The sequence below is a fragment of the Lemur catta genome, chromosome 16 (genome assembly GCF_020740605.2).
Source record: "Lemur catta isolate mLemCat1 chromosome 16, mLemCat1.pri, whole genome shotgun sequence".
Taxonomy (NCBI): domain Eukaryota; kingdom Metazoa; phylum Chordata; class Mammalia; order Primates; family Lemuridae; genus Lemur; species Lemur catta.
In genome coordinates, this window is record NC_059143.1 from 23,948,988 (window position 1) to 23,975,095 (window position 26,108).

The following is a 26,108-nucleotide window of genomic DNA, read 5'->3' on the forward strand; positions in this document are numbered from 1 at the left end:
AAGGAGTTAAACAGTAAGTTTCATGATTCATAAGAATTTTGGAGTGGCTGAAACAGACTAAAGGAACTAGCGTGGAGAGAGATGAGGCTGGGAATGTTAGCAGGAGCTGGCGCCTGAAGGTTGCTGTGTACCATGCTGAACATTTTAGACTTGATTTTTTTCAGAGGATTGCACATTTACACAATTTTATGGCATGATTCTAAAAATTACATTTTCACATTTTTATTAAAGCCCAAAATTGAAATATTCCAAATTGAAGACATCACCAATAGGTAAGAAAAGAAACCACTAATTTATGCTCCTCAAGTTCCCCAAATACAATCCAGGCTTGCTTCTATGTCTCTAGATATTGAGTAGCTGAGTTGCCTTACCTGTACCTTCCTATGTCTTCATTTCCATTGCTATGTAACAGCCATAAGCATAAGTAATTTAAAACCAAGTTTGGTAAAGATTATCGAAGTCTGTGGATAGGAATTCATTTTACTGATCTTCAAAACAGTTTCTAATGACATTTTTAGCATTTGAAAATGCATTATAATTCACAGTGTAAACTTATCATTGGTAAGATTTTTAAGAACATTTACATTTGGGCAGAAATATGGATTTTTCTAAGACACTAATTAGAACATGCAGATCATCTTTGAATATTTAAAAAGGAATCACAGTTGATAAACAACCTATAATGTTCTACTTGTTAGCAGACTTCTTAAGGAAAGCAAGATGCTCTTGACTTCTAAAATAATGCAATTGTAGTTTGTACTCAAGTTTGTACATAAATTTCTATTAAATTTACATGTGTCAAGCACTGCCTTTTCAAAAACTTCATTTAACTTTGTCTTATTATTTTTAATATGTTTTGTTTTAATCCATGATCAATACAACTTCTATATAAAGCACACACACACAAAACTATCAGAAGAAAATATCAAAAATATTAAATAATAGACAAATATTAAAAAATAGACAACAGTGAAAGTGAAATTTGAAATAGATTAATAGCTTTGGAAGTGTGTGTTTTTGTTTTATACATCTTGCAACATTTGAAATAGTAAAATATTAATTTGAAAAAATTTTAAGTAATATTTAAGTAATAGTCTTCACAAGTTAATATGGATTTCTAAAATATATGAGTCTTAAAGACACTAGATCCACTAAATGTTTTTATAGAAACAAGTAGTAAAAGCTCACATGTATCTAGAACCACTGTTACTTTCTAGTCTTATTTTTCAAATAAAGTCATCTAGAAATCTGCTTAGGAGGACAAGCCTCTTGGAAAATATAATGGGGAAAACAATAGTAAAAATAAACATAAGAGGGTTATTTTCACTGAAACAGATTCTGCACAAAAGCAGCACTATTGTCAACATCTTTTAAACAGCTGAAAGGCATCTGCAAAGCCCAAAGTCTTGAAAAAATATTATTTATACCAAATGTATTTATAAAAATCTGTTCTGAGGCTTGTGAGAAATAAGTCCAATCTCCCTTTTCCCCCAAAGTATGCATGGTATATGTGCTAACTTACTGAATTCATCCTTCATGCAATTCCAGTTTATTAAAGAGGTTAAAAATTTATAAAACTCTGATGGGATGTGGTTTTAATGCTTCATCACACTACCCATCATTTGCTTTTCAATCTAGATCAGAATGATCTTTCCTACTTCCCTGCAATCACCTACCTGCACAGCTAATATTTTCTGAATACTCTCCTGAGAGTCTGCCTGGATGTTGGCCAGCCTCATCTGGCTGAAGAGGACCACCAGTCTGAAGTACTCCGGCCACAGCTTGTGCAGCCTTCTCTGCAGCTCACAGAGCTAAAGGGAAGAGGGAGGGGAGAAAACACAAGTCAGAGGAGGAGAGGAAATTAATGGCAGTGTTCAAGAAGAATGATGGAGGGAAATATAGAAAGCAGTCAATAGCCCATTCTGCACTGTACGAACCTGACAGGAATTTCACAGTCTCTTGGTTTTTCAGCCCACTCATGTGCATTCATCAGAAACCAGTCACATCTGGCCGCCAGGATGGGGGGTTAATTTTCTCTAAATGCCTCAGCAGTTTTGTTCTAGCTGAGGCAAACTCTGTGACTGCAAAGCTGATGAGTAAAATATTTCTACTTCACCCAGTTTAACTCAAAACCGATAGCCTCGGGACATATTGAACCTTTCTCGGAAAAAAATCATCTTTTGAAGCTTTTTTGAATGGCACATCGGGTCAAGTCAAAGTTTAAAAATGCAACTTTGAGACTTTGATGGACACCATCGCTGCTTTTTTTTTGCTCATAAAGCTTACCATTGCCTGGCAATGTGTGCTTCAGAGCACGACGAAACTAAAGAGAATTAACTTAGCCATCAACTGCTGAGGGAGAACAATAACAGAGAAGAAATTTCCAGCTAGAACTCCCTATTAATCTCCCTCCCTCTGACCATGTGACGTGGAAACCTCTCACTGCACTAAAGTGCGGTGGACGCAGTGTTTACAAGTGACATGTTTAATGCCAGATCTGTGCAGAAAAAGAATTCTCCTATGGGGTATGTTAGATCATTTGGAAGTTTATTTTTTTTTCCAACCAAGATTTTCCAATTTTATTAATCCAAAGCAGGGATTTGTTGGGCTGACAATTATCTGAACTGTGAGATCAATCTCTTTTTTTTTTTTCACTTTTATTTCAGGGTATTATGGGGGCACAAACGTTTTGATTATATACATTGCTTTTTTACAGTTTGAGTCAAACTCATAAATGTGCCCATCCCAAGATAGGGTGCATTGTGCCCATGACGTGTGAATTCACTCATCTAAAGACCAACAGAAAACAGTGGAAGTTTTATCAAGACAACGTGCATTTGCTCTTCAATGATTAGAATAGCCACCACACCACATAGAATTATTATGAGGCATTTTCAAAGGAATACACTTTATAAAATTAAAAAACTATTTTTTAAAACTCCCAAACACTTATATATTCTATATTCTGTCACTGGAAACTCTTTTGGTTTTTGGTCATATGGATAATTGCTGATGTCAATTCCTTTTTAGCATATTTTGCAGAATGCAAAAATAAAATTCACATCAAACATTTAATATCAAAAAAAATTTTATATATTAAACATTCCTTTATACCAGAGGAAAATCTTGATAAAAATATGGCTATTTTATCTTCTACTTATTGATCTGGGTGATGGTGGGATCTTCTGCAAAACTTCAACAAACAGTGCATGTAGAATTTGCAAACCTTTCTGTGTGTATATTTCAATAAAATAGGTTACTTAAAAATGATTATTTTAAATACTTGGTGTTGCATGTGAATTCTTTATCATCGTTATTCTTGTTGTGCATTGTTATAAACAACACATATGTATTTATGTTCAATTCACAGGAAAATGAAGCCTGTATTCTTGGTTAATTGGTTAATTTAGGAAGAAGAAATAATCTTGAAAAATAGATATTTCGGCTTACTAAATGCTGAAATATATTATCCAGAATCAGTTTATGGGCATTTCAGATAATGTAGGCTAGGAAATAAAAGATTAGGTTTACTCTTTGAAAAGAAATTTTTTCAAACTTTAAAAATATTTTTTTTCTGCAATATAAGCTAAGTCTGACAGTCAATAGGGAGAGGTATGCTGTATCCTGATATACTCATTAAGACATTTGAAAAATTTGGTTGATTATATAAGTTTGTAACTACATTGTGTAACAGGCCTGGGGAAGAGTCTAGGTGTTGGGGGTTCAGGAATGATCTACATGAATTAGCACTGGCCCTATATTACCTAACGTATGCATCAATGATTAAGATGATATTAATTAAGTTTGCTTTAACAATAAGGTGCATAGCAGACTTACATAGAAATCAAAAATTACTTCAATCTGAAACTGCGATCAAGGCTAAACAAGCTGACATTTAGTGTCAACAAAACATCAATAACAAAGAAAAACAACCATGAAAAAGGTTTTTGAGAATAATTTCATAGCATGTATATTTGAACATTTTGTGATTTTACACTCGATCTTATATTTAAAATGTGACCTGGCAGTTTAGAGAGTTTGTTTTTCAACAGGGCAAGGACGAGAATGAGGGTGGAGGAAATTTTACTTGTTTATAAACTAAAATACATGATCAAGAAATCATCTTTCTTATAGGACATCTTATTTCTGAAATTATACCTGGAAACATATTTTGAAACACATATTGCAGTAGAGTTCTTTATATACTGACTCAATATATTGTGGGCTGAGGTAAACATCCTGAATGAAGGGGACATAATCTAATAAATAAATACGATTTGCTAAATGAAGCTTCACTATAAATTGTCTGTTGTGGGTGGAGGCTCTAAAGAGATTAGATTTTTTAACTATTTTCTTAACAAAGACAAATAATCTGTCAACTCTCTCAATTCTTGCCAATGTGACTTTTTTAAACAGAATAGTTCATAGATATTCACTGTGGGCTTGTTGAGATGGCTTCTCTTCCCAACCCCAGTGGACAGCTGATAAATCTGCATTTTAACTTGCATTAGGAGACATACTTCTGTCCAACTTAAAGTTGATATTTTTAACCATGATGCCATATCAGTTAAAGTCCAGTGGATTTTCTTCTTCTCTCTCTGATATTTTAGCGGCTACTTCTGGATTAAGCTTAGTTATAAAGACTGCTAGACACACCCAAAGTTTCTATAGACCTTGGCCACAGAGTTTCCTGGAAAATAGGTTGTAATGCAAAATGAACATCTATCTACCTCTGTCAGAAATTAGTAAGAAATACATGATAAAACTTTGTCCACATCTCCTATATTTTCAAATTATTGTCTAATTCAGATCATACTTTACTAGATTATTGTAATCTAGAATCTGGAATTTTCAAACAAAAACAAATGGAAACCTACCTTGAACAGAAATTGGACTATAGACTATCAAAACAACAAAAGTTCATAGTAATGAGCCAGAAATAATTGATTTAAAAAGAATGGCTGTAGGATAAACTCTTTTAGCCTTATTAAATGGAATTAGATATCTCAGTGAAAAGTAACTTATGCCAAAATACTACTTTAATTTTCTGGTGTATTCTTCCAGTTTTAAGGCAGGTAGTCATTTAGAGCTAGCTTAGCTCTCAGAATACCCTATTTCCCCCATGAGATACTAGGATACTTGGAACTACTCCATGAACATAGCTCTGTCTGTCAAAGAAAATAATAAATTAATACTGTTAAAGTAGTCACAAATACAACCAAAGGCAAATAAGAGGAAGGTGAGTTTTAGAAAAATTCCTTAAAAGTGAAGGTAACTTTTATAAGTAGGAGCTCTTCAAACTGCATAAGCAAAGCAAACTGAATAGTAATGCTTTTTACATCCACAACTTCCATGAGGAGAAGCAGCTATGTGGTAAGTCTATTTTTATTTTGTTGTCTGCATTCTAGCTTGAGGTAGCCACAAAGTCCTTAAGTTTGTCCATATGCAAGTGTTAACTGAAACCATTTAAATAAGGAAGTTCTTGAAAGATCAACTAAGAAAAAGTGCTATGTCGAAAAAGAGGTTTTGGAGGAGAAATCTATAGCTAATAGGCCTGTGGAAAAAGAAGGACCAGGAGAAGGAAGAACTGAAGGCATTCTTAAAGAGAGAACTAGCATCCAATGAAAGTCACGTATATACACAAACACATATGCACATCAAAGACAATAAGATGATCAAAAATAATATTTAAGGTAAAATATTTAAGATGCTGGGAAGGATGGCTGATTTAATCAAATAGCCATAATGCCAGCTATTTTAGAAAAGTGATTAGGATCAAAGCCCAATTTTAAGATATCAGTAGATAGTTATCACTCAGTAAACATTCATTAAAATAGACTCAACAAATTGAAGTGATAAAATTTAACCTGATAAAGAGTATAAAATGAAAAAGTCCATCAAATATTCTACTAAAAAGAGAAACTTTGGAAATATTCCTATGAATGTCTGGAAAAATAAAGTAAATGAATTCAAAACTTTACTGCAGATCCTGGCCAAAGCGATAAGAAAATAACAGAAAGAAAGAGACAGGTATAAGAGTTAGAAAGAATATCTACATCAAAAATTCAAGATGCTCTGCAAACCAACAACTGGAGGTAATGAGAATTTAGGAACTTTTGTGCCTATAAAGACGGCATTAAAAAAATCAATACTATTTTTATAAATCAGTATAACCAATTTTGAATTATAATAGAAAACAATTCTATGCATTACCATAAAATAAAATGCAAGGTACTTAGGTTTAAATCTATTGAAGAATGGGCAGGATTTTATAGAGAAAGTTACAAAATATTTTGAAGAACATAAAGTAAGAACGTAATAAATTGAGAGGTATTAATATAATATTTCCATATATGACAAAATAGTGTCATAGACAAGTCAGTTTTCCACAAAGTAGTCTACAATCTCACTAGGTTTCATGAAAATTGATCTAAAATTCATATGGAAGAACAAAGGACTGGGAATAACTAAGATGATTGTGAAATAGGAAAACAAACTTGAAGGATTTGACATGTGATATATAAAACTTAAAGTTGTAGGAACTAAGACAGTAATGTCAGCATTATCTAAACAGAGCATTTGATCAACAAAGAGCTAACATATGCATGCATATAAAATGTGATATATGACAGAGATATCATTGCAAATCAGTGCAGAAAGAGTGGCATAATTGGTTGTCTCTGCAAAATAAAATAAAATTAGGTCTTTAACTCACAACATACACTAAAATAAAAGCAAGGTGCATTAAAATGAGGAAAGTTAATCTTTAAAATTTTGGAAGAAAACATGACAGAGTAACTTTATGACTTTGAGGAAGAGAAAGATTTTTATACAAAATGTTGACATAAATTCTAATGGGAAGAATTGCCAATTTAACCATATTAAAATTGTTTTGAAAAGTTAAATTTAAACAGAAACAAAACATCCCACAAGTTTTGAGAAGATATCAATAACACTTATAGCTGACAAGGATCAATTTTTCTAACATATAAAGAACCACTATCAATCAATATGAAAAATAAAAACAATACACCAGAAAAATGGGAAAATGATACAAATAGGCAAATCACAGAAAAAGAAACCTATTTGGTCTATAAACATTTGAAAACCTGTTCAACTTCAATAGCAGGGTACAAATAAATACAGTTCATACTCATCAGATTGGCAAATATTACAAAAAATAAATCTGTCCATATCAAATGTTGCTAAAGATGTGGGAAAAAATGAACTTTCATACACTGATCAAATTTGTGTATAATTTGTTGCAAAGACTTTGGAGAACAATTTGCCATTTCATATTGAAGATGTACTTTCCCTTTAATCCAGCAATTATGAAGCTACATACTCTAGACTAGCAATTCTCAATGTGGTTTGCAGACCATCGGGATCAGTCTCAGAACTTGTTAGAGATACAGTCATTCAGACCTACAGAATCAGAAACTCTGGGTTCCAGCAATTGGTTTTTTTTTTTTTAATTTCAAAGTATGATGGGGGTACAAATGTTTTTGGTTACATGAATCACTTTTGTAATATTTGAGTCAAGGTAAAAGTGTGCCTGTCACCCAGATAGTGTTCACTGTACCTGTTAGGTAGATTTTTGCCCATCCTTTCCTTCTCCCTCCCCACTGATTGATTTCCATTGAGTTTTACTTCCCTCTATGCACATGTGTACTCATCAGTTAGTTCCAATTTAATAGTGAGTACGGAAAAGAAGTCACTTTATCAAAAAGACACCCGCACTCGAATGTTTATTGCAGCACAATTCGCAATTGCAAAGATATGGAATCATCCCAAATGCTCATCAATTCATGAGTGGAATAACAAAATGTGATATATGGATACCATAGAATACTACTACTCAGTCGTGATGAAGGATGAGTTAATGCCTTTTGCAACAATTTGGATGGAACTAGAAACCATTATCCTAAGTGAAGTATCTAAAGAATGGAAAAACAAACAATTGTTTTAACGAAACCTCTAGGTGATTCTAACATATGCTGAAATCTGAGAGATACTGCTCTCAAAAAGACTATCACAATATGTTCTCAAGGAAACCTATAAAATACTGTTCATTTACAGCATTATTTGCAATGGTGAAAATTTGGAAGCAATCTAACCGTCCATCAGCAGAATAATGAAAAATATATTGTGGTATGTTGATATGCTAAACCATAGCATTTAAAATAAACACACCAAAATTGCAAGTGATATGTATAAGTTACATAAATATAAAATAATAATTCATATTTTAATTTGATTACTACATAAAAATGGCATTAAAATGCAAATGAAACAATAAACACTAAGAGAAGTTTAACACTGAGAAAGAAGGAGGGGGATAATATTAGGAAGAGGCAGAAAGAGGAGTTTGAGTGCATCCATGCTATTTTAAATGTCCAAAGCAAATATGGCAAATGTCAAGATTTATAAAGCTGGTAAAGGTACATAGAAATTTATCATAAACTTATTTACTTATAATTTATACATAACTCTGTAACTTACTTCATGCCTTTTTGTTCATTAAAAAAACCCTAGGTTAAACTGATATCTCTACAGGAAAGGCATCCTTCACATTTTGTGGCTCAGAATTATTTACTTTTAGAGAATTTATTATAATCTGGTTTCTAAAAGAGTATCCTATTATACTTTACCATCTGCTAAAATATACAAATGGTCTTCTTTGTACAAGATTTTTGTGATGTACTTATATTTTTGTGATCTTACTTATAATGAAAGAAATATCCAAAATACTAAATAAGTTTACATTGATAAGGAAAGAATGACTACTTCCAGCTGCCTTATAAATTTTTCTGTATTTTCTTCCACCCCACTCATACAAGTAATGCAGTTTTTGGATAAGAACTTCGTATTTATTTCATAGGAGGTTGAAGATTGATATATGTAAACTATTGTCATGAGAAATTGAATTTTCCAGTTTCAGAAGACAACCATAGAGCTCAGATATTAAAAATATTAATATATTAATCTAAATAAATGGAAATTTTTGTATACTTATATACATATTTTATGTTCCTATGTTGAAATAATGGTAGACTAGTGTGTTTTTTCTTTTAAAAAATTCCTTAAATTGTCTCTGTGCATTACAGAACATAAATATCATTGCAAACATACTTTAGATAAAATTAAATCATTTTTAGAGACATATGGTGCCCAAAATTAACTCCCCAAAGCACATAATTTAACTGGCTTTTGCAATTTAAGAACCCTGGAAAAAAAGAAAGAGAACATTTCAAGGAAATGAGAAGTGTCCTTATAATGAATTTCTGCATATAAGAATCAGACATAACAACAGTCTTTTTTAATTAAAATACAAATACCATATGTATAGTTATCTGAAAATGAACTATAAATTGTTTTGCCAGGAAACAAAGACCAGTCAATACTGAAAACATATAAGTCCTTTAGAATACAAAGGTAATACTAATTGACAGGCTAAAAAATTCATGGGCAGTACTCAAAGTTCTTTGTCTATGAATAATGATTTGTCCATTACTGGGCTAATGAAAACAAACAACTGCTGAAGATTTAACTCTATAAGATAAGTTTTCAACAATACTTGACTTATACTTTTTTGGATAAAAAAAATCTTTATAAAAACTGAATGTAGTTGAAAAGACATCAGAATTTTCCTGCACCCAATATGAAAAATCTACAAAATTCAAACAGAAAATTAACAGAATCACTGCAATAAACAGTCAACACAACATGTAGAACAAATGAGAGGAGTGGAACAATTCCAAATTCTTGAAGTAAAAATCACCTCTTAGCATGAATTAGAGGAGCACAGAGGATTTGTAGGGCAGTGAAAATACTTTGTATGATGCTGTGATGGTAGATAATGTCTCATTATACATTTGTCCAGACTCATAGAATATATAACACCAAACACCAAGGGTGAACTCTAATGTAAACTATGGGCTTTGGGTGATTATGATGTATCAATGTAGGTTCACCAGTTGTAACAAGTGTACCACTCTAGTGGGAGATGTTAATAATGGGAGAAGCTGTGTATATGTGTGGGCAGAGGGTATATGAGAACTCTCTGTACCTTCCTCACCTAAACCTAACCTCACCTAAACCTCAGCTAAACCTAAAAACTTCTCTAAAAAATAAAATATAAAAGAAAAAATTACTTCCCAGTGTTCCGGGGTGGGAATCGAGAGTGAGTGTGTGGTGGTGACAATGTGTGACAATTGTTAGAGGTTAAAGGATTTCTGAAGGATGCACATACATGCATGGATCAACTCATCAACGGTACCTGAAAATTTGAAAATTCATTTAATATGATCACTGAGAAGTTTGGGAGTTTCATAGGTGAGAAACCTGCAACCTAAGAGTAGAACTATTATGAAGAATACTTTGGAAGAAAATTAAAGCATTTGAGAAATCTATTTGGATTTTCTATCTACAAACTCAGTCCAATAACTAGTACAATTGTAGAAGCAGCTCCAAGAATTATTCATATTTTACAAACAAGAGACAGAAACATACTGTATCCTGTAGAGTTGCATTTGTACCTTAGACAACCCAATTAAAATCATATTTAAAGCTTTGACAAAATATGATAAAGGTCACCTGGAAAAAAAATAACATGCTTTTTCTATAGGAATTTATCTTATTAACAGATGGAAGGTTGATAGGTAGGTAGGTAATTAGATAGATAATAGAAGCACACATATACTCATTTATTTGTACTAGTATATTAAAATAATGGCTATAATTTCAATCTGCTTGGTAGATGTCACATACTGAAAGCATACTGCCTTTCTCAATTTCTGACAGATAAATAAAACTGATAAGCGAAGATATGTGCATGCAATTTTAATTCAACAGAGTGATGTGAAGTGCAGCTCACAAGGCAAATAGCATAAGCCCTATCAGTTCTGTTTATTGTAATAAGCCAAACAATGGCAATTACAAACTACTCCACAGATTTTTGGCAAGGCAGGAATGACAGATATACAAAATCCAGTTAATACTGATCTTTTTATAGTACCCAGTTACCAAGCTACACATGTACAATATATAAATCTCAAAAGTAATGAGATATTTCTTTATTATCAAGTCCATTCCACAGACTGGTGTTAAAAATCACATAGCTCATTTCTGGAAATCTCCTTTGTCAACTGCTTAGATATACTTAAAAATAAATAAGACACATATATTCCCAAATTTGGAGCTAGCCTTTTAGGAAATTAATAAAGAATTACTCATGTACTCTAATTATATAAAAATACATTTCAAAATTCTGTATTTGGACCTCTGCTAATACATAAAAGCTCTGACAGCAGGACAGAAAGAAAGCTGATCCATACAGACACTACTAATTCTTGTATCGAATAGGTAAAGATCAAGTCTATCCTTTTCTATGAATATGCTAATGTGTTTCTTTTGTATACTTTATAACACATTATGACATATAACAGATAACTCATCTTTTTACATATTTAACAGAACTCACAACCTTCTTAGTTTGCTATTAATAGATAATCTGGTTCTGCAATAAAATTACTGCATTCTGATAGATATTTGATTTAAAAAGTATAAAGGCAATACTTTTGTTTACTTAAATTACTAAATTTCACACTCAAATCCCATGAACAGTTCAAATAGAAATAATTGAATGAAATTATCTACTTAATTCTAAAATTATTGTTCTCTGTGATTAAAAAAAGAGTTAAACCAAGATAAAACAATTAAAATTCTATAACAAAAATTATCCTCAGATTAAAAATCTAACTTTGCTCAAATGAATAATTGTTTTAAAAAAACAGTTGAAAGTGGAATTACATGAAGGCTAAATATGAAAGGTTATACTGTCAAATACAGAGATGAACATATACTTAAGGTATCCACTTCCCTTTGCCCAAAAGTAATTAAATCCCTTGATTTTAAAATGTGGCCAAATGAATGCTCTAAAGCTGGCTCTTTTGGTTTTCATTTAGGAGCTGTGGTTAAACAATTTTCTTTGATGATTATCCGCAGTATATCTTTATAGTCTTCTGAGACCCTCTAATGCAAATAATGGAGATGTTTTAAACATCACATTTACTTTTAAAATAATTCACAATAAAAACATAATATCAAAGATGATTAATTATAGAGCTCACTGATTTATTTCCAATTTATAAGAAATATAGTATATTTCTTACTTCCAAAACATCATTTCATTATAAATATTCCCAATATTTTTATTTCTTTTAGACACAAGTAAATATAGATGTTTATAAAATTGTTTTAGACAATTTGCAAAAATTCAACTGAAAATGTAAAGAAAATATGTGACACAATTACGCCATAAGTATAAACTTCATTTAGAATGCAAGTATCTATGACCCTATTCTTTTTTTAATGTTTTTTTAGTGACCTAGAATTGTTCTGAGGCTAGACTGATTATAAGAATAAGAAGAAAGTCTGTAAAATAGTGCACATTGTCATGGATGCTAAAAATTCACTTCAAGGTCAAAGCCCAAAGATAAATCCATTAAGTCCAGGAACTGTCTCATCCTCCTTATAGTCCTGTGACTTAGAAGGAGATGTCACCATCCACTATGTCATCCAAGCCAAAAACCTTGGCACCATACTCACTTCACTCACCCTCATCTCTCATCATCCATTCACTCACTAAGTTCCATCACGTTTAGCTTTTGGGTACTTTTTCATTGGGCCCCTCATTCCCTCCTCACCATTGATTCCTACCACTATTAGGAGAGTTACCATTTTGGTTTCATTTGTTCATTGGTTTTTAAGGATAGAGTTAATGAACAATTAAAGCTAAAATGCTAAGTTTTCCTATAGCAGTAAATATGAATACACGTACCCATGTGCCCCAAATTATAAATTACAGTTTTCTTAATCATATATAAAACATTAAAATGTATAACTTATATAAATTAAAACATAGCCATATAAAATTTTATGAGATCATGTCATAAAAAGCAAGTCTTACACTTTAAAGAACTGACATGGTATAAACCATGTTCTTGACAGCAAAGCAATTAAATTAGAAGTCAAAAAACAAGGCAAAACAAAAATATCCATATATAGTTAGAAATTTATGAGTAAAATTCTAAATAACACATGTATAAAAGTAAATCATAATGGATTTTTAATAATGCTACATGATAAATAAATTTCAAACATGTAGGATGCAATCAGATGATACTTAGAAGGGTTTATAGTTTTCTATGATTATATTAGAAAAGAGCAAAGGCAAAAATGAGTGAGATTTTCACTCAAATTTAAAAAAGTAAAGAACAGAATGAACTCTCCAAAAATGAAGGGAAAGAATTTAATGAAATGGAAACCAACCAAATATATGGTAGAAGAAATTCACAAAGACACAGTCAGTTCTTAGGAAAGACCAATAAAGTACACAAACTTCCACTGGTATTAACACAATGAAATGGAAATAAAGTAAAAATTAATAATATTTGAGCAGAAAAAAGAAACTATTGATAGACACAGCAGAAATTAAAACCATTAAGATAATACTATGAGTAATCTTGAGCAATAAATTTAAAATGAAGTGAAATCAACAAAGTCCTAAAAAATAGAACTTAATAAAACTGAGGTAAAATAGAAAGTCACATAGTCTTATAAATGTTTTTTCAGTTTTTTCTTTTATATTAAAATTTATACAGAGTAAAACCCACTCCTTTGGCATACAGTTCTATGAGTTTTGACAATTAAGGTATATAACAGTTTCAGCACCCTCCAAAAATCCTTCCTGCTGCCTCTTTGTAGCCAGCCCTGCCCCCAACTTTAGCCACTGGCAACTACTGGTCTATTTTCTGTTCCCATAGTTTTGCCTTTTCCAGAATGTCATATACGTAGAATCATATATAAGCCACATAGTCTTATAATTATTAAAGAAATTATATTAATAGTTAAAAATTTTTCCCACATAGAAAACACTCAGCTCTGCAAGTTTTATAGGAGAGTTTTTCTAAGTTTTAAAGACACAATTTATTCTACTCTTATGCAAACTCTTTTAGGAAATGATTAAAGAGGGAATATTCTCCCAATTATTCTATAAGTTGAGCATACCATGAAAATTAATATCAGATAACTGCAGTAAAAGAAAGAAAAAGTGCAAATCAATTCTATTTATAAACTTGTGTGAAAATATTTGGTAAATATTTATAAAATGAATATGGCAATGTATAAAACTATATTCAATCATGACCAGATTGTATTTATCTTATGAATGCAAGGCATTAAAAAAATATAAACATACATTTTTTACCCACCACATTAACTGAAAAAAGGTGAGGTCATATAATCATCTTACTGGATGGAGAACTTGCATTGGAAAAAAATTCAAGACCCACTTATGACAATAATAACAGTAAGTATCTTGTTCTTACATATACAAGTTGGCAATATTTTTTATGGAAAGAGCTAGATAATAAATATTTAATCTTTTGAGCCAAACCATCTGTGAAAGCTACTCACATCTATTGATTTAGATTTAAAGCAGTCATAGAAAACATGGAAACAAATGAATGTGGCTGTATTGCAATATAACTTTATTTATGGAATTTAAATGTCATATAATGTTCACATGTCAAAAATCTCTTCCTTTGATTTTTTCCCAACTGTTTAATAATATGAAAACCATTCTTAGCTCATGGGCAGTACCAAAGCAAGTGGCAGGCCAGATTTAGCCAACAAGCTGTAGTTTGTCTGTTCCTGTTATACCGCATTGTACTGGAGGGCCTAAACCACACAGTGAGACAAAGAAAAAACATAGATGTAGAAAAAAAATACATACATACTGGAGGAGAAAAGGTGTCATTGATTATCCATATAGATAATGCAAAAGAGAATTTACTGTAAAGTTATAAGAAATAATAAATATTTGCTGTAGGTTGCATATAAGATCAATAGTTAGAAAACAATTATAATTTTATTCACTAGAAATAATCTGTCAGGAACTATAACTTAAATTTTTTTTATAAAAGCATCAATCAAATGATATGATAATTTTAAACAAATATTTCTTTAAATTGAGTAGAATCTATACAGAGAAAATTAGAAAACATCCCTCAAGATACTGAAAGAGACCTAACTAAATATATAGGGAACCATGCCCATGCACACGAAGACTCAATGTCATAATGTCAATTCTTCACGAATTAATCTATAATTATAAGGCAATTCCAATCAACAGGACACTTTGGGGAACTTAGAAAAAAAGATTAGAAAATTAATTTTAGGAGTAATTGCAAAAACTAGCCAAAACACTACAGGAAGAAATCAAGTCGGAGGTCTTGCCCTGCAATATATCAGGATTTGTTGTAAAGATAGTAATTAAATCAGTATGTTTTGGTATAGGAATAGGAATATTAATCAATAGAACAAAACAGAGAGCTCAGAAATCCAGGGAAATTTTGAATCCAGAGTTATAAAAGAGTTGGCACTGCAGATCAGCAAGGAATGGACAAGCTAATTATTTTGACAATTGACTCGGGGTGTGAAAAAAGTGGACCCAATCCTCACACTATACGTAAAAATGAATTTCATATTATTAAAACTTAAATTTTAAAGGCAAATCTTTAAAATTTTAGAAGAAATTATAAGAAAATGTCTTCATATACATAAAGGAAAAAATTTTTGAATTCTATTGCATCAGAACTTTGTACCTCAAAAACACCATAAATATGAAAAAGCCACAATTGGGAGAAGCTGTTCACTACATATGGAATCAATGAACTGTTAGCATCCAGGATCTACTTACATATGATATGTATATATGAGTAATAACAATATAAAAAGAAAAAAATTCATAAAATTCAATGGTAAAATGAGCAAAAGATATTTCTTCATAAAAGAAAACACAAATAGCTTGTTAGTATTTAGGAAAATGGAAGTTAACAACACAATGAAATATTCTTTTACACTCATGAGTAATTATCTGCTTTAAATAATAATTACATAATATTTATTATTATTATTATTTGATGAGCATTTGCTTTGTACCAGGCACTGTGCAAAATACCTTACTTACAATACCTTAGTTAGTCCTATGTAAAATTGGAACTATTACATACTAGAAAAAGGATTCTTGGAAAGAACAAATAACTCGCTATGTACTGGCATATCCAGTATTAAAATCCACATCAGTCTGACTTCATATCCCATACTTTTAACCATTACACTTGGTAAATATTTGCTGGGTAAATTAAACAGTTAATTAAGGGAGTGTGCACCTATAAATTTTTAGGGCATCCAACGCACAGTTGATGAACAAAATGGCCAGGACAACCATGCCTAATGAAGTTTCCAATCACTGGGGGAAACTGAACTTCAAGAGTACGCAAGAAAATAAGTACACAAGTACCAATTGTGATCTGTGTCTTGAGAGATAAAAAGCATGGTGCCATAAGACTTATGAGACAGAATGGTGATAGTGTGAAGACTAGAGGAGGTGGCTTCCTGTAAGTTAGAGTCGTTTTATTTGAAAATTGTAAATATGCAAATTTTAACATTGGTATTCTTTATTTTCTATGTTAAACTCTGTCACTTCTCTTCAAAGTCGTTTTATTTGAAAATTGTAAATATGCAAATTTTAACATGGGTATTCTTTATTTTCTATGTTAAACGCTGTCACTTCTCTTCCAAGTCTCCATTGCACTGTGTGTCTGTACCAGTCCTGTGTGTCTTCATGCAGTCCCCTAGCTGTTTCCCAGTTTGCTTTTACAAAGCCTGTGTAGAGAAGTCTTCCGATCTCCAGTTCCAACAAAACTTTTTCTATGTCTGACTCTCTATCCCCTGAGTTTCCACCTTGGGACATGCTGCTACGTGAAAGGGATAGTCTAACTAGTCAATTTCTATTTTATATTTCAATGCTCCAGAAGAGTTTTGTGTTAATGACTGCAGACATGTAAAAAAGGCATCTGCAGAGTGCTTTGCCTAAGGTAGTAAATCCCATGATAGGGATTTTATATACTGTGTTGGAAGTTTGTGGTAAGTAGTATAGAAATAATGGGAACTTCTAGGTCTTCTCAAATTATACCTCAAAAGTGGCTACATAAGTGGTAAATTCAACATGTAGACACTTAATCATAGGCCTTGGAATAAATGAAAGCGTGATAGTTGAACCAATTTTATTATATTTTCTGTCATGTTAGTATAAGTACTGTAACAACTTGTCAGATCAATTGGCTTTTCCCCCCTTTTGTTTTCAGTAAATGAGCTTTGTGGAGACCTAGTCACTCCTTTGTTCTTCTGACAGCTTGCTCTGCTCATTACATGATATGCAGGATTATCAAATCACTAAGATTTGGCTGTTTCTGAAATGCATTATAAAATGGGATAAACTTTCTGAATTTTTCTAAATACAAGTTTTGTGTCAAATCTAAAATCAGAAGATTAAATTTAAAATAAGGAAGCTGACACAAAACACTATTTGTGGTCATTCCTAAATTATGGCTCCTGGGTGTTCAAAAGATGCTTTGAAAGAAAGCAGAAAACAAAAAAGTAATAAGGTGATAGCTCAGAGAATTTTGAAGCTTTAGAGAAAATGGAAAAGAAAAAAAGGATATAGACATCATAAAAAAAGGAGGAAACTTTTGAGGAAATTTTTTGGGAACAATACAGAAAGATGTACTTCATGGTGACCACAGTTCATGTACTGCATATTTCAAAATTGCTAAAAGAATAGATGTGCTGGAGCCCATTCTTCTAAGTATCACAAGAATGGAAAAACAAGCACCACATGTACTTTTCATCAAACTGGTACTATCTGATTGACACTTAAGTGCACATATGTAAGCAGCATCCATTGGGTGTTGTGCAGGAGGGTAGGGATGGAGGGGATGGGTAAATTCACACCTAATGGGTGCGGTGTGCACTGTCTGGGGATGGGCATGTTTGCAGCTATGACTTGGATGGTGCAAAGGCAATTTAAGTAACCTCAGCATTTGTACTCCCATAATATTTTGAAATAAAAAAAAGAATAGATTTTAAACATTATCACCACACACACAAAAATAAATTGGTGAGGTTATGGATATTTTAATTAGCTTGATTTAATCTTTCTACAATGTGTACACATATCAAAACATCACATTGTACCCCATAAATATATACAGTTATTATTCATCAATTAAAAACATAAGTTTAAAAATGTAAATGGAAAGGACTAAGATAATATTATCTTTCCCTTAAAAAATTGAGGATGGGGCCCTTTGAATGTGGTGTTCTGTCATGCAAAGATAGGGACTAGTTTATTTCAGGTACACTGTATTTAGTTGTGTGTCTGCTTTCTCTGCTAGACCTTTAAGTTCTTAAGAGCAAGGTCCATGTTTCTGTTCCCTGAACCCTATTCAGGGCCAGGTGCATGAAAAGTCCTCAATAAGTATTATTTGAATGACTTCATTAATAAATATAAGGCCTTTAATGAGTGTCAAGAAAGCTGGGTTCTTTTCACTTCAATTACAACAAATCTTACATTGTAAAATTTTATTAGCTATTATGCCTATTGAACCAACACCACAGGTTAACTCTGTACAACATAGCCCCGAATTGCAACAGAGATTACTAGTCTATGGAGAGGCAACTCCCTAACCCAAACAGAAAGAAAAAGCTTCCTCCTCCATGCTCCTATAGAGTCCTAATATTATCTCTAAAAAAAGCATGTATCACATTGACCCAGAGTAATCTCAGAGTTGCCTGTGAATATTTCCTCATTCCTCATGAATCCCCACCCAATTGGTTACTAAATCTCTTAACTTCTAACTCCTGAATATGTCTGCATTCCATTCTTTGTCTCTAAACTTATTGCCATTGTTTTATCTTAGTTCTTCAACTTATCTTACTGAACTATTTCAAAAGTTGGAAAGTTGGTTAGAGATGAGTCCAAGCACCAAAAAATTGAAAGAATAAGAAATTCATCAATACATGAGTGGATTAATAAAATGTGGTATATGTATACCATGGAGTTCTATTCAGCCACAAAAACAATGGTGATCTAGCACCTCTTGTATTTTCCTGGATAGAGTTGGAGCCCATTTTTCTAAGTGAAGTATCACAAGAATGGAAAAACAAGCACCACATGTACTCACCATCAAATTGGTTTTAACTGATCAACACTTAAGTGCACATATAGTAATAACATTCATCAGGTATAGGCAGATGAGGGGGGGAGGAGGGGATGGGTATATACACACCTAAAGAGTGCAGTGTGTACCATCTGGGGGATGAACACTCTTGAGGCTCTGACTCAGGTAGGGCAAGGGCAATATACTAACCTAAACATTTGTACCCCTATAATGTGCTGAAATAAAAAAGAAAAAAAATAAAAAGTTGTTCTTGGAATGAGTTAAAAAAAAAAAAAGAAATTCATCCTGTAAATTTTCATCACTTGGAAAAATAATTTTGATTCTTTCTGAGCTCCTCTGGTCAAGCAGTATATAAATTTGGCCCTGTATCCTTAAACCTAAATTCTACTTTTCCTTGAAATGAATATATTTTGTTGCCAGTAATGATGCATCTGTGGTTTTATGCGATGAAACTCAATGAAAAATAGAAGTTGACACACAGTACTTCATTTATATAAAATTGAACAGAAAATTTTCTAAGACTAAAATTAACATAGAATAATCACTACGTTTATTGCTCTGGTCAGTAGAACTTATGAGTTAGCAAGTAGGTAAATAAGTTTCATCTCAAGTGCCAATTTTCATTAATTAATTATGGCCATGTGGAGTATTGTGTTTAGAAAGTTGTGGAGGATTGGCTTGTGCTAAGCAAAAGAGAATTCAGTGATGATTGGCCGTATCTGCCATGGGTGTGAAAAGGAAGAAAAATAAAAATAAGAATGGACTTCTAGTTTTAGTGATTAGGATATCATGAAGTACTTCTAAGGTGAGTAAGTCATGGTTTCACACCAATAAGTAGAGTTTTTTGTTTAATGGCTTACTTGAAAATATTTAGTATTTTGTTAGCCATTTTGAGAACAGCAGCTCAGTTAAGCCAACAAGTTCAGAAGACAATTGGCAATGACTCTGCACTCCTTTTTGTGGGTGCTGGGCTGGATAGCCATTTTGTAGGGAAATTATATGGGCATAGTCCCTGGGAATAGCATTTGATTAATCTACATGGGGTACCACATTTCAAATAAATGAGATCGCTTATCAATGGGAGGAGGAACTTATGCCACATAATTAAGACAACTGTGCAAGTAAGAATCAGGGTTTAACTATGTAGTAGAAGTTGTATCTTTTTATGGCTTTCTCCTTTTTTACATAAAAACAATTGTTACTTAAGTATGTGGAGTAGCTGTTCAGGCCTGAATGAGATTCCTTAAAGAGTAATTTAAAAACATGTTTTTTATATTAAATCAATATAGTTTTCTTTTTAGTGTTTTTGTAAAAGATGCTCTAGGAAATAAAATCACAGCATGAAATATTATTTTATCAACTAATTAACATCAGATTTATTAAAGAGAACTTTAATAGAGGCCTAAATGAAGACCAGATACATACAAAATGAACAGTTGTGTGTTCTGGTACTTTATAAAAAATGGCCAAGCTGCCTCTATATCTAAGTTAAAAATATTAGTTGAATTAATGAATGCTTCTGACCACATTCCTTCTAAAGAGTATAAGCTGCTATTTTTCTTCAGGGAAAACCAAAAAATGTAAACTGGGAAACTACTTTTAGACTTGCCACATGCTATGAAAGCATAGTACATCACACATTTTTGGTTTTGGTTTATATTATCAAAGTAATAAGATTAATTAGGCAAATTAGACAAATATGACAGTTCTTTAAGAAAGACTATTTAGGAACATATATTATAGAAAACCCTGTAATCTAAAGTCAGAACCATGTATATTATTCTGGGTTATAAAGTGCAAAGTCAAACTTAAAAATAAAATTCAGCTACATTGTCATATATGTGATAAACATATAAAAATCAGTGGGCTTTCCTTTATAGCAGCAATGGTTTAAGTAAAGATATAATAGAAAAAAAGTTCACAGTCATAAGGACAACATAATAACCTCACAATATCAGAAATATAAAATCCTAGCAATAGCACTAACAACAGCAACAGCAACAACAAGACAATATAAGATCTATAATAGGTTATAAAACTTAACTGAAAGATATATAAAGTCCCAAGTTTAATCCTCTCAACAAACCTGAATGCGGTATTATTAATATTCCTATATGATATGCAAGGAAACTTAAGCACAGAGATACTAAGTAACCTTAATCAAGGTCACTGAGTTAGTAATAGTATTTAAGAACTTAATGTAAGTTAAAGAAAGCAGCACAAATCAACAATGTTAAGAAAACTGGAAATTCAGAAAACTATAAATTATATCCTTAGCTGATATCACACACGAAATGTTTCATTTTATGGGAAAATTCCCTATATATAATGTTATGTGAATAAGGTAGAATATAAAACTGCATGTATAATATGATTTCAAACTGGTAAAATATGAATTAAAGAGTTAAATACAAATAATTAAACCATAGGAACCAGAAGAAAATTCAGATGGATTTTTAATTGATGATGGGATAGGCAAGTATTTTCTAAGCATAAAACAATGGAATAAATCATAAAGAAAAATCTGGATGCATTTGACTACAAGTAAAATTTAAAATGCTGTGTAAAAATTTGAATCTAGAAAATATTTGCAGTGAAAAAGGTGTTATAAAGAGATCATATAAATCAACAAGAAAAAAAGAATAATACCTCAACAAGAAAAAAAATGAATGAAGAGCAGGAATACATTAGAGATGAATTAATACAAATGTTAAAGTTATAGAACGTCCAAGGATGGGAATACCAAGGAAATATCAAATGACAATGAACTTCCAGCACTTACCCTCCTCTCATTCCAATTTACAAAGATTTAAAAGCACAATCTATGACTTCTCTCTTTAATTTTGAATTTAAGTTCTCATTGGTGTAAAATTTCTTTAATAGGTCAAATAACCAGAGTACTCTTAGGGGGCAGCAGGAGGCAGTGAAGGCAGGTGTGATAGTTAATTTTATCTGTCAACTTGACAAGGCCACATTACCTAGATATTTGGTTAAACACTAAATAATCTAGATGTTTCTGATAAGCTATTTTTTTAATGAATATTAACATTTAAATTAGTAGACTTTGTGTAAAGTGGATTGGCCATCCAATTAGCTGCAGGTCTTAAGAGAAAAAGATTGATGTCCCCTCACCCATGAGAGGGAGGGAATTCTGCCAGCAGACAGCCTTCGATAAGTTGCAGCTTTCCCCTGGGTCCTCAGCCTCCCAGACCGTGCTGCACCTTTTGGATTTGGCAGCCCCACATTTGTCTGAACCAATGTCTTAAAATATTCTCTCTCTCTCTCTCTCTCTGTGTGTATATATATCTTATAGGCTCTGCTTCTCTGGAGAATTCTGACCAATGCAGCCATTACCTAAGGAAGGCAAATATAGTCATTTGATTAGCAATGACTCATTTTGATAGAGCTTGATGTGAAAAAAAATCAATCTCATTCATTTTTATACTATTCAAAATAAATAGATGCTGCTTTTTTCCACAGTTCTAATTTTGTGTCTCAAAGAGAAAGTAATAATCTTTTACTATATAGCTCCCATCAGTAGGGAAAATCTGGAAGAACTAGAACTGGAACTGAAACGTAGTGTCACATGCAAATATGCCATTTTTTCCCAACTGATTGTGATGCCTTTTACTTAAATTTAAATGAAAGAATTAAATATTTGCCTTAATAGGAAGTTATGTTTAAAAAGGAGAAATAAGTACATTCTTTCTTCAACACAAGATTAATTATAATTAATTTATAATCTAATTACCAGTTATTATAAGGATCTGTGAGATTCAACTTTGGTTGAGTGTATTATCATATTTTTAGACCAAGACACCTTTAAAATAAAACTGTTAATTATCGCTTAGCCTTTTTAATAGGCTAAGATATCTTAACGTATTTAAGATTGGATTTGCTTTGGTTTGATTTCACACTTGACTTTTGTTTTATTTGTATAAACTTATGGGGTAGAAGTATAATTTTGTTACATGCATAGATTGCATAGTGGTGAACTCAGGGCTTTTAGGGTATCCAGGAGGTTTTAAGAGAGAAAAAGTCCTAATGCTTCAATGCATTATGTAAGCTAATTTACCTATAAGGTCACAATCCATTGGAAAGAAATGTACAAATAAATGTCTAATAAATGTTTGATGGCAATGACAATTTTCAATTCCCAATTTGATGATGTTTTTCTAAATTTAACCTTAAAGCAACTATGATTTTCTTAGTGTTAAAACAGTACATGAACGATGGGAGTCATAACAGTTTACATTTAACATGTGCTTTTTTATAAACCGAGTATTTTAGATATAGATGCATTATCTCAACAAATATTTTCTGTGCCACTGCGGTAGGCAGAATTCAAGACAATCTCCAACAAGTCAAACGATTTTAAAATCCCCTCCCCTTCAGTGTGGGCTGAACCTCTGACTCACCTCTAGCCAGTAGAATATGGCAAAGGTGATGAGTTGTACCTCCTGTGATTATGTTAGGTTATGTGGTTATACAAGACTCTGTCTTTGCAGATAAGGAGGGAGCAAGTCTCTCACTGACCTTGAAGTGCCATGCTGTGAGCGTGTTTCCATACAACAAGGAACTACGGGGGTCACTGGGAGCTGAGAGTGGACACTGGCTGACAGCCAGCAATAAAGAATTAATTCTGCCAACAGTACATGACCTTGGAACATGACCCTGAGCTCCAGAAAGGAACATAGCCTGACTGACAATTGGATTACAGTCTTGTGAGAGGCCAAGCAGAAGACCCTTTAAACTCTGTACTTCTGATCTATGGAAATTGTGAGATAGAAAATGTTAAGCTGCTAAATTTGTAGTAACTTGTTATACAGCAGTAGAAAACTAATACAAACACTATTACAAAAGTTATTACAAATTATTTCTGTGTAGAGGAAGCACTTCCTACACAGAAGTCTTGAGAATATCCCATGTTTACAGATTTTATAAGGGATTCGTATCATTTTCTACTCAAGAACAAGGTCTCTGACCATCCCACCTTAGTACAGAAAGTTACATTTGTAATAAAACAGTTGTTCTTGGGGTTCTATTGAGATAGAGAACTGGCAGGCATTGCTTAACTGAGTCAGGAAGTCTGGAAACAAAGTCTCAAACCACTCTGATCAAAATAGGATGTGAGTCAGGAGGTTTCAAACTATCCTAATCAAAACATAGTGGGGGCAGGACAAGTTCCAAACAGTTAGAACCAAGATGGTAGAGAAATTGACTGCTTCTTGAAGACCTTGCAGCTTCATTATACCCTCACTACCATAAAATCTTTCAAAGGAAACCTCCCATTCCCATCATGCACCTGATGCATGACAGTTCTGGAGTGACCATATTTGGTCAAAAGGAGGGTGTCACCCTAATTCTAGGAAAAACCACTCCTTTCCAAGAAATAACATGAATATTCCTCCCCTTGTTTAGCCTATTATTGAGGTGTTGCTTAAATAAAGGGACTAAAGGAACCATGGGGCAGGTTCTCCTCTGCAGGGAGAATTAGCCTTTACCATGTATGTGGAGTAGATTTCTGTACTTCTTGAATAAAACTTGCTTTCATTTTACACCGTTGACTTGCTCATGAATTCTTTCTTGTGCAAAGCCTAGGACCCACTTGGACTTTAAGGGATTCCCAGCATTGGGAATTACTTTCCTATGTCACTATGGTGCAGGGTTTACAACATATATTATAAATAATATATACATTCAAATTTACTTATATTATGGTGATGAGAGTTCATATTTACTTCTCTGACTGAAAAAAGTGGTTCCAGACTTTTTCTTAACAAGTGAAATCTTGTAAATGAAAATTTCAAGCTAAGGTTCAGGTATTCATTGAATATGTCTTTTCCCTCAGCCATTTCTTAGCATTGGACCTTGGGAGGTGAAAAAGTATACAGTAAATCACATTATGATGCTGGAGGGAGTATGAGACATCCAGCAGTGGCACTTCTCACTGGGTTTCATGGTAAGATCTGAAAGATGCTAACAGATAAACTCTATATGTTGGAGTGGGGATGAGGATGGGTGTAAGGAGGAGGATTGAGGAATTCAGGGCCACCCCAAAATTTCTACCTGAGTCTTAATTAGGGAAATCCATTTGGGTGCAGGGGGTCAGGGGACCTGACTTGAAAATTTCTTCTGGATCATCAGCACACCATTTTTACTAAGACCTCATGTTGATTTGGTTGGGTTTGGGGAGGGAGTAAGTTAGGGAAATTTGTTGGGGATTAAAGATCTTCCAACTCAGTCTTAGGTATTGCCCCTGGAAAAAGAGTAACAAAGAATAAAGTTATAAATGTTTAATAAAAATGTGCATTGCATTCTGCCACTTATGGACAGATATAATAAGGATAAAATTGCTATAATAATTATATTATCCATTGATTGCCCTATGCAAGTCACTGTTGCCAAAGATAGAGAGTAGAGTGTCACCAAACTCATCTGTGAATTTCTCTTCCACCTTCCGCTCTAACTGAAACCTGTCTCTCCCTTATGACACTGCTTTCCCTGTAGTCTCTCAAATACTGATTTTTCCTTTTTCTTGCCACATCCTTCACGCTGGCACTGCTGAGCCTAGAGTGGTACAGATGTCCTACTTGCTCATCATTGTCTCTTTCATTCTGTTGTCCCTTGACCCTTTATAAAACCATAACATTTTGAAAATCATTTCATCACTCACTACCTTCCTTGTGTAGTCATCTTGTGCTCACCCAGGTTACAAATGGTTACTTCTTAAAGATTTTAACTCTTGGCTCACTGTCACTCCCTCCAATATTAACTCATTATAATTCCCATTATTTCCAAAACTATGTAGAAAATTCTTCTGATTTCCTAGATTCTTGGTTTCTTGATCCTTTAAATGTGCCCTCTAATTTACTCAGCCTTTTTTCTTGGGTTATACTGATAACATTGTCATTACCAGTAATAATCTATTATCTTAACTTCAAATGTCCCAGACTCTTACTTGCATCTATTAACTTGCAGCTCATTCTCTCCAGCACTCAAACTAAAAAATCCTTTAAA

General features: G+C 32.6%; 1 protein-coding gene across 1 annotated transcript in view; it reads right to left on the bottom strand.

Annotated features, from left to right (window-relative positions):
* Positions 1–26,108, bottom strand: part of CCDC178 (coiled-coil domain containing 178) — a 351,257-nt gene that overhangs the window by 26,399 nt on the left and 298,750 nt on the right. Inside the window, exon 19 of the mRNA XM_045527704.1 lies at positions 1,677–1,811. Coding sequence (XP_045383660.1) covers positions 1,677–1,811 — 135 coding nt within the window. The remainder of the gene's footprint in view (positions 1–1,676; positions 1,812–26,108) is intronic.